Below are 9,869 nucleotides of genomic sequence, written 5' to 3'. Positions count from 1 at the left end.
TAAAAACAACATCAACTTCTTATTTTTTTTCTTGCACAGGATGGTCTGGTGGGACACGGGAGGTCTGAGTTCTATTTGTGTCTCCTGTCACCAGCTTCCTATGACCTTGGACTAGCTGCCTAGCCTCTCTATGCGCCTCCGTTTCCTACTCTGTAAGAGGAGGATGATCGCATTTACCTGCCCCATGCAGACACTCTCGTGAATTATTTCATAGCATAAAAATATAAGAAGGCTCACGCTGAAGACCTCACTCATACAACAGCCTTTCTCTGGCTACACAGGGAAAAAGTGGAAACACAGGACTTGAGTTTTGCTGTCATGGGCTCTCTGCTGATCTTTCATAAAATAAAACATGTATGGGAAATGTGAGGTATGTGCATAGGGAGGGAGAAATATGTTTTTAACGCTGCCTCGGATGTTATAGAGTCAGTGAAGGCCAGCAGGGGAGCTGGCAGGGCAGACTCCCTAAGCATCCTTAGTCAGTGCTGCCCCTTCCTGGCTTCCCTGCTCTGAGCGCTCAGTGCTGCTGTCTGGGGACCCGTGCTGGCCTGGGTCAGGCCCCGCACAGAGAGATCTGCCGTGCGGCTCCCTCTCCCCAGGGGAGGCTGGGAGAGGAGCCCCGGGCCTCTGGGGCATGGACAGCGCTTTTGGTCGCTCCGAGCATCGCGCCCCACCGCAGGGGAGCGGCTGCAAACGGCCCCGGCCCGACCTGGCACCCGGCTCAGCAGCCGGTGACGGGACACGGCGCTTTCGAGGTTTTCCTGCGGAGCCGGAGAGGGGCTCCGCAGGACCGGGACCCCACCGCTCAGCATTTGGTCCAGGAATCGCAAGTCCACTGCACGCCCTCCGCAGGGGAGCCCGTGCGAGCGACGAGTCCCGCTGCCCGTCCCGGCAGCGCTGCGGCCGCGGAGGCTGGAAGCAGCCCAGAGCCGGGCTCCGGCGGGACGGCACGGCCGGGATCCCTGGGGGCCGGGGACGGCCGGGACCGGGAGACCCGCGGCACAGCGACATGGTGCCCGCCGACGGACGGGCGGGCAGGCGAGCGGGCGGGCGGGGGACGCGTCCCGGGGAGGGCGTGCTCCCGGCGGAGGATGTGGGCGGAGGGGGGGTGGAGGGGTGCGCGGCGAGGGGTGGAGAAGTTATAAATCAGCGAGGCTGGGGCTGGCGGGTATCTGATGCCCGTGGGAGGTGAAGCTGGCAGGGCGGCCCGCAGCGGATACTCCGTTTCCGCAGGTCGGGCCGGGCCGGGGCGGGCGGGTAGGACTCGGGGGCTGCTGGATGCGGATTCCGCGCCTCTCTTTGCCGTTATCTCCGCCACCGCGGGAAGCGCCCGGGACCGAGGAGAGCCCGTCGGAGCCCAGCAGACGCCTCTGCCCCTGCCTCGCCGCCGCCGGCAGGGAAAAAGCCCTGCGCTCCCGCAGGCAGGACCATGCCCCGCCAGCTGCTCTCAGGGACCGTGCTGCTGGGAGCCGCCCTCCTGCTCGCAGGTAAGGGACCGCTGGTACGCGCTGCCTCAGTCAGACCCCGTTCTGCGCCGAGCTCTCCGCGATGGGCCCCCAGTGATGTGCCTCATCGGCTGCGCCTCCCGTGCCCACGACCGCTTGTCGGCTGGAGCCGGCGGGCACCTGCCTCCCCTCCGGCCCTGGGCAGGGAAGTAAGTGATCCCCGCTTTCCAGGGAGCGGAGAAACGCCGCATCTCCGAGCGGTCGTTATGCTCCGGATGGATCCCCATCGGCGTGCTCCGGGAGCAGCTCCCCGGAGGGTCTGGCGGTGCGGAGCCGTGGTGCCTGTCCTGCTCCAGGCAAGACAGCGGTGGCGTGGAGGCCAGCCTCTCCCGGCACAGGGGACCGCCGTACATCACAGGGAGTTGTCCGAACCGGTGCATCGCGGAAAGAGAGCACGTCTTGGCTACAGGGCACGCTTCTTTCCTCCGCACTTTGTTTTCAAGCGTCCCAGCTCTGCCCGCAAAGCGGCAAAGGTGTACCTTTTCCTCGCAAAAATCGAGGTCCCGCTGCCCGAGCAGGTCGATGGAGCACCGGTGGAGCTCCCTGCGGGGATGGCTGTCGGGTCTCACTCTCCAGAGTGGGATGGAGCTGCTGTTCCGTGCCTGCATCCCGCAATGATGCGGGTGGATCATTGCAGACTCATTGTTCTTAACTGAGTTTTATTTTACTTTGAGCCAAGAGCGAGTCCCCGTGGGCCGGAGCGCCGTGGTGGGCAGTGCGTCCCAGCGTCGCGTCACCTGGGAGCAGGGGTGCGTGGTGGCCGGGCAGAGGCCGGTCCCGCGTGGGCTCATCGCTCGGCAGGGCCGCTGACCGGCAGGGATGCCCTGCGGGGACGGGCGGACCGGCGGTCCCGCAGCCTCGCACGGGCTCGCCGCGTCCCAGCCGGGGCCGCTCCCGCGGGGATGGCGCTCCGCAGACAGGGGCCGCCGAGGAGCGGGAACAAACCCCCGGTGGGGAAGTGAAAAGTCGAGCTCCCCGCGGGACAGCCGTCGAGGCCAGCGTTCCTGCGGTCAGCAGCGAGCCCGCCCGGCCACTCTGCCCCCTGAGTGGCCGAGGGCTCGGACTGCTCCGCGCAGCTAAGCCCACGGGAGCGATCCCGCTGCCAGAGGCTGCCCGGCAGGAGAGCTGGCGGGGCGCTCCGACGAGACCTTTTCCTGCTCGGGAAGTGCTGATTCATCAGCTTTGATACAGATACATAGGTATTCTTCTAGTTGTTGGTTTTTTGGGATTTTTTTCCCTCTTTCTTTTCCCCAGGAAAGTGCTAATTTCCCCACATTATTTGCCTCTGCCTAGGAGGTTCTCATGCCCGGCATGAAATAGGCACAGGCATGGGACACCCTCCCTGGATACAGGAAATGTGGATTCAGATCCTTGCCAGGCTTCCTTCACAGCTTGAGTTTGAACTTCGGCGTCCTGCTCCTACATGGGCTCCTGCAGTGACCAGCTCCGCTAGGGGACTGGCTTCCTCTTTCCTGTCGGAAAGGTTTTCCATTGTGCGGATCATGGCAAGCCCACTGCCCAGGGAGAGGGTGGACTCTGTGAGCCAGGGGCTGTGAGAAAGACCCTGGTTCACCTTCCTGTTCATGTGCACCCTAGATCAATCCCAGTGGGAAAAGCTTGGCTTGCTTAGGGGACCACCTGGGGCTCTGGGTGCTGGGGACAAACATCCCGATGGTCAGCTCAGGTGCTGTAGGCATTGGAAAATTCCTTCTCTAGTTTGGCTGAGTGCCCTTAAAACCATTTTGCTGGAAATTTATATCCTCCCCATGTACAAGGGATTGTGCTCAAATCAGAATTTAAATGTTTCAAGATTCATTAGCTTTCTTGCCTTTTTTGTTCATTTTCTAGAAAACCATTCTTGCTTAGCTTTGTTTGGACATCTCAAATAGGTTGATCATGTTTCTTCTGGGCCACTGACAGAGCTCTCCAGAGTCACATTTTATGGAGAATTTGATAGTTACTGTTGAAGTGGTGGGATGATTTGTACCACATATCTTTCTCTGCTGTCCCTCCCATGTCACCTTCCTTCACTGCTTGTTCATTGCCTACATTTCTTACTCAGGCTGCCCAGCACTTCTCGTTTCCAGTGCTCTTGATGAAATTGAATTAATCACTGGTCCCCTCTTGTGATTCAGTCTCTGCAGGTGCCTGCTGAGCTTCCATTTACTGACAGGTTTTAGAGGAGATTCTTGGAAATAGTCAGTGGTTCAGAAAGAACCTAAAAAGCTCTCCTGTCTCCTCCTCCACAAGGAGGAGACAGAAGAAGGTCTTTCAACTCATGTAAGTTTACTTAATAATTTAAAATTCTCCAAAGCAACCTTGCAGCCTACAAGCTTTGAGATTCGCCATTTAAAAAATGAGATTAAGGAAATTAAATTCATTTGACGTGTGTTGGGCACTTCAGCTCTCTTGTGCACACGCATATTTTGGTTAACTTGAGAAAGAACAATACTTTTTTCTGGGTGTTACATAGTACTCAAGTATGTTTTCTTTATATCTTATAATTATATATTCCACAAATTGTATTGCATATGCTTGCTAATGACTGTGCAAGTAATGGTCAACATGAATATGTGGTTGCTGTATTAAGTTAGATCTCCCAGTCCTCAACTTTGTATTACTATAATTTTAATCACTAGCATTTGGGGTTGTGAAGGACGGTGTTTAAACCCTGAAAACATCAGACTCTGCAGCCTGGATCAAGGTTTATGTGCCATGTTTCCAGAAACATGAAGTGATGGTTTAACTGTACTTCCAGCTGTGTTTCTGACTTTCCACACAGAAGTGGTACCTCACAATTTGCGGCTAGAAGGTAAACAGACTCTATTACAGTCTTATCTGTGAACAGCACTATATGATCTTGGTTATTTCAGTTGGAACTGGAACTAGAATCAAAATCCCCCGTGGACTTTTCAATTTCACAACCAGCTGGAAAAAATGAAGGAAGAAATTCCAAGTCAAATCTAATCAGCGCTGAGGTTAATTTCTTGCAATAACTAACCTGATTTCTCTGAAAGTGCTGTTCAGATGCAAGGTCCTATGTCAAAGTATCAATTTGATTTGAGTACTTGCTGAAGCAATGACACAGACAGAATGGTCCAATTTGGGATTAGGGCTGGAGTTATTAAGAAAATTGAGAAAAACTGGCTTTCTCTCTTCTTCTGGATCTTCATAGAAACAAGGCTTCCTAAGAAATTCCAAACTGCATATACATAAAGGAGAAGAGTTAGGCATTGCTATATAACAGAGATTTTTAAAAATGTGTATTTGAGTTTAAAGCATCAAACTGTCTGACATAGCTAAATAAAATCACTTACACAGCTAACTGATGCTTTACCAGACAGGTGTTTTGCCCATGTGCTCCACACAAAGTTAGATTCAATTCTCGTGCAGCTGGAGTAAATCTGGATCAACTCCTTTGGGCTGGGCTAGCATCTTCTAGATTTACAGGACTTGGCCTGTGCTGTAGTAAAGATATTTATATCCATATTTAGAACCCTAAAAATTTGCCTTTGAGGAGATTTGAGAGGTTTTTTGGTGATGTTGGGGGTTTTTTTTACATCCAAACAATAACAAACAAGCTGTCTATTTCTTGTCAGATGCTTCAAAGACTGAAACCAGTAGCTCTTCACACTGTGTGGGTGTATAGGACAAAAGGAAATTGTCCAGATTTGCAGGACAGTTGATAAGTCCTTACACTTTAATGTGGTTTGGAAACTTCCAGCACTCTGTTTATCAGCTTGCAAGTTTTCATGTCCGACTGAGATTGTGAAAGGAAGAAGCTTGGCAGATGAGGGTTGAGCTTCGGTGTTTCAGAAGTCTGTGTTCAGAGGGGCTGTGGTGGGACTTCAGCAGCAAAATTGTTCCTTTGAACCCACAAGAGTAAGAGTTTGGGACTTCCTGCTGCAGGCCCAGAGGAAATGGAAAGTAAGATTGCTGCAAGAGTAGGTTTTGAATGAAATACCCAATCACAGTCACCTCTACTCTTGGAGACAAGTCTCTCCTGTTGGTGTGAGACCTTCAAGGAGCCAACCACTCCCTCCAATGACATGCTTCATTTTTATATCTCATCCTTGCCCCCAGTAGTCTCTTTTTTCCCCTCTACCAATATTTGGTAGAGAAACAGAGACAAACATTTCTGTATATATTTGAGCATTAATTCTACCCACAGACAGAATCAGGCTCTTCTCTCTTTGCCCTTGTGATGCATCCTTACTGCACGTATTCCTGCAACTGAGAAGCAACATTTCCCAAGCATCCTCAGCTGGGACTGGTCTGACTTCTTCATGCATCATGGGGAGCTGCTTATCCTAAAACCGGTTCAGTGATCGTCAGGAACGTGCCCACACAGATTTCTCTTACTGAGATGCAGAAGCTCAGTTTCATTCCTGTATGATTGGAGATCAGTACTGCATAAATTCTGATGCTTAAAAGAAAGAACTCTGCTGCAAGCAGGAGTTGGAAAAGTGAAAATGCAGTCATTAGTGTTCTCTCCAAAGCTAGGCATGGCATAATGTCATGCCTTTGTGACCAGCAGAATGAACTCTTGATGGAACTAAGCAAAGTGCTAACAGATTGAGAAACCAACAGTGAGGGCAAAAAGATTTGAAGCTATAGATTTCAGAGGCACTTTTGTCTGAAACTTAAGTTTTGAGCCATTGACATGCAAGGAGAAATTTGGACAGGGAATGTGGATGACTGTTTCTTCTGCATTAAATCATGTTTACATTTGGGGTACTTTTTGTGTGGCACAGTGCATGGAGATGTACCAGACTAAAGATGAAGCGGAGGATGATTTAGCTCGTGGTGCATGAGTGTATTCAAGACCAGTATAGATGTTTGTGCAATAGTTAATAATAGATTAATTAATCATCTTTCTTGGACTTTGGTTTGTCTTGTGTTAATGTTGAAGGAAAAGGTTTGTGTTCATGGTGAGCTGATTTTACTTTCTCTGTTGTTTTTCCCCTCAAGTCACAGTTTATTTTTCATTACCGAAATCCATATCCACAATGTTAAGTCACCCCTGTAACATATTTAGGGCATAATTCAGTGTGATGTTATTGACACTGATTTCTCTTGGCGTGACTTTTCTGGGTGGTGGGGCTGCTTTTCCAGCAGTCATTGATATGTGCTATACAACTTCTTTTGAAGTTGTATTCCATCTTTTGGAGCTATGGCCTTGAAATAAGGTTTTCTTTGCTGTTGGAACAGCTGCAGGATGGGCAAGGGGCTAGAAGGCAGCTGCTTCTAGGATTTCAGTGGGTTGAAGATGCTGTGGCAATGCAGTGCCATTATTTCCACTCCATGCCTGGAAGAGGGTGAAGCAGGCAGGGTGCAGTGGTCCTTGAGAGCCAGGGACCTGTGAGCAGATGTCTCTGCTCCTCAGATGTTCTCTCAGGAAGCCTGTGCTTTGGGAACAGACCCCCTGCTTAGTGCGTGGGGATCGAAAAGGGATGAGTGTGAGGGCATTTCATGAGAGGAATTTCACAATTTCACATAGCTCACTTAAGCGTCCTTCCTGTGGGATTCTTCCTTGACACAGAGTGAAGGAATTCACCCCTTTTGTTCCCATTGTCATTCCTCTATGGAAAAACCTCTCATCAGGATCACCATAGACTAATGTTAACAGAAGCGTGAGAGTTGCCATCCTGGATCAGACAAGGGCTTTTTTAGTTTCAAGTCATGTCTTTAGTGGTGTCCAGCATCTAATCTTCAGGAAAAGCTCAAGAAGCCTTGCAGGAAGCAGTTATCTGATAAAATTCTCAAGAGGGGAATTCTTATTTTTTTGTAGTAATTTATAAAATAAAATATTATTTCATAAGAAACCGTGGGATTGAAGGTCAAGGAAACTAAAATTTAGTTGTCTATGTTTATGCAAGTGGATATTACATAGTGGAAGTAAATCACATTAAACTGTAAAATACAGAGAACTTTCTTGTTCTGTTGTGCTGAAAGCATTTGGAGCACCTTTTTTGACTCATGCAATGCTGCAATTGACAATCATCCTAATCTGTAAGTATTAATGGTTATCATTTCCTAATGTAATTGAGCCATAGGCAATCTTGCCAGAAGATTTCTGCACGTGCATCTACCTCCTTGGACTTGGTGCTTTAGATGTCATTTAACAGCAAAGTGGATTTTGCTCCTAAGCCATTGCAAGGGACTCTGTGCAGACTGTCCAGTTCTTCTCACCTCACTATTTTTAATTGTTCTGCTGCATTATTTACTTGCTCTTGTTTTCGACCCGAGGCCTTTACTTTTAGCTCTGCTTTATGGGTTTAAGTGGGGTGGATAGAAAGTCAGTTCCTGACTTTTCCTATTGTCTTGTAGCACTACAGGACAGTTCAGCTGTAACAATGGAGCTTTGGAAATAATACCCAGCAGCCTTCAGCAAAGTGTAACACCTTCAACTTTGCTTTACATTTTCTTTTACATAGTTCCTAATGTTTCTGTGCTTGCAGCTTAGTGATGACTACAGCCCCAGATAAGTTTGACAGGCCTGTGTTGCTGGCTGAGCAGGTAGATTACTGGCAGGTAGGCAGATTGTCTGCCTTCAATTCAGTCCTATTATATTGCTTCATTTGTCCTGCGGGTAGTCTGTTACAAATTTTAACTATCAAACTGGTAAAGAAATTTAGTTTGGCCGAGAAAATGTACACCTTTACTCTAAATTCCTAGGAATTCTAGAATGATTTTGTGTCAATTTTAGTGTACTTGCTTTTTCTTTATACCATATCGATACTTTTCTGCTCGCTTATTAATGGGATAAACCTTTCTGAAGAATATTGAACTGATGATTCTGTGCTAGGATCTGTCATGGTGGAATTAGAGCAGAGGCACTGTGGCTGCTGACACATGTCAGTAGGTAGAGCTGGGGACTCCCAGGCATAGCCTGGGTGGGTGTCTCCATGCTGTGTAAGCAGCACAGGCTGAATGCTGTGTGGAGGCACGGAAGGACACTCCTGGGTGAGTGCCACTGGCTGATGACACGGCATCCCTTGGGCTGGGCAGATGACAGAGTCACAGCCACTTCTCATCTGAATGGCCTGAGCAGGGTGTCTGTGAAGGGCCCAGGATAGGCACATCAAGGTGGAGGAGCATTGAGAGCCACACGGACTTGCTCTGCGTGTGACTGTGAAAGTGTTGCTACAGCCTAGCTCTGGTATTACCAGCCTCAGCTGACCTGTCTTGTTTTATTTTTAAGCTGGGCATTTACTCCGTTGGAGGTGTAAAGTGGACACAACTTATTTCTCTTCTTTTCTCAACACACATGACACATATGTGTGTATTTTGCCTTCAGGGTGTGGTTTACCAAAGCGGTCCCACAAGGGTTCATGACGGTGTCAGACTGTGCATTTGGATATCTATTTTCAGTTCCATGTGCTCAATGGGAAAGAGAAAGTTTGTGGTTATGGCTGGTGTTATTTCTTTGTCAATATGTTCTATTTATATAGCTGATAAAATGTCACCTTCATCAGGTTAGATATTGGCCAAGATGCTCATTTCAGATCCTATAGCTCTAGAGATATTAAAACTTGATGGATACAATAGGAAAGCAAGATTATTTTTCTCTCAGATCTCTGGCTGTTAAATATTGAAATTTATTTTTCTTTGGGATTATATAAAGTGCCTATGCTCATGCATGGAAGTTACCTGGTGAGTTTAGGGCAAACAAGGCACAAACTTCTGATGAGCTGGTGAAGCAAGTGCCTTCAAGTGGGTCTTGTGGGGCACAGAACATACAACTGCATGGCCTTGTTTGCCCAGATATGATGGGAAATGTCAATAATTTCAATTGGTAGTAACTGGAATGAGATTTATGTCAAATAACTGGCTGAGGTCTCTGTTTAATTTCTTAATCTAAACTTTAAAATGAACAACCCCTCCCTGCTCTTTATTATAAAGTCTTTACCACAAGCTTCTATAAAACCAACCTGACCTAGCTAGGGCAAATACTGGCAAAATGTTTGGCAGTTATTGGGGAAATATATATTAGTTTACATTTGCAGCTATTGGCCATATTGGCATGTACTACTCAGAAGTATCATCAGGATTACTGCATTATTTTTAGCAACTGGGTGTTTTGGTTTGGCTCTATAACATTTAATCTTACATCAGTGTGTATACTCATCTAGGAACAGCAAATGCATACAGAGAGTAAATAAATTATACCTTCTCTGGGATCTAGAACTGAAAAGGAAGGGACACACTTGTTCAAATACCTTTCCATGCCTATGAAGGCCTGTTTTGGGCAGTTGCACATCCATTTTCCCTACTGACTGATTTTAGTTCCACAGCATTGACTCATAGTCAAGGCTTTTGGTCTCTGAGCAGTCCAGCTTTGCCATCCACTAATCTTTTTTT

General features: G+C 48.3%; 1 protein-coding gene across 1 annotated transcript in view; it reads left to right on the top strand.

Annotated features, from left to right (window-relative positions):
- Positions 1-1,170: 1,170 nt before the first annotated feature.
- FLT1 (fms related receptor tyrosine kinase 1) overlaps positions 1,171-9,869 on the top strand; it is a 108,798-nt gene continuing 100,099 nt past the window's right edge. The window contains exon 1 of the mRNA XM_014879648.2: positions 1,171-1,487. Within this exon, the coding sequence (XP_014735134.2) occupies positions 1,430-1,487 (58 nt within the window). The 5' untranslated portion in view covers positions 1,171-1,429. The remainder of the gene's footprint in view (positions 1,488-9,869) is intronic.

This window comes from Sturnus vulgaris, chromosome 2, assembly GCF_052056855.1.
Source record: "Sturnus vulgaris isolate bStuVul1 chromosome 2, bStuVul1.hap1, whole genome shotgun sequence".
In the NCBI taxonomy this organism is placed as follows: Eukaryota; Metazoa; Chordata; class Aves; order Passeriformes; family Sturnidae; genus Sturnus; species Sturnus vulgaris.
Note: the sequence above shows the minus strand (reverse complement) of the source record. Positions and strands in the feature narration are given on the sequence as shown.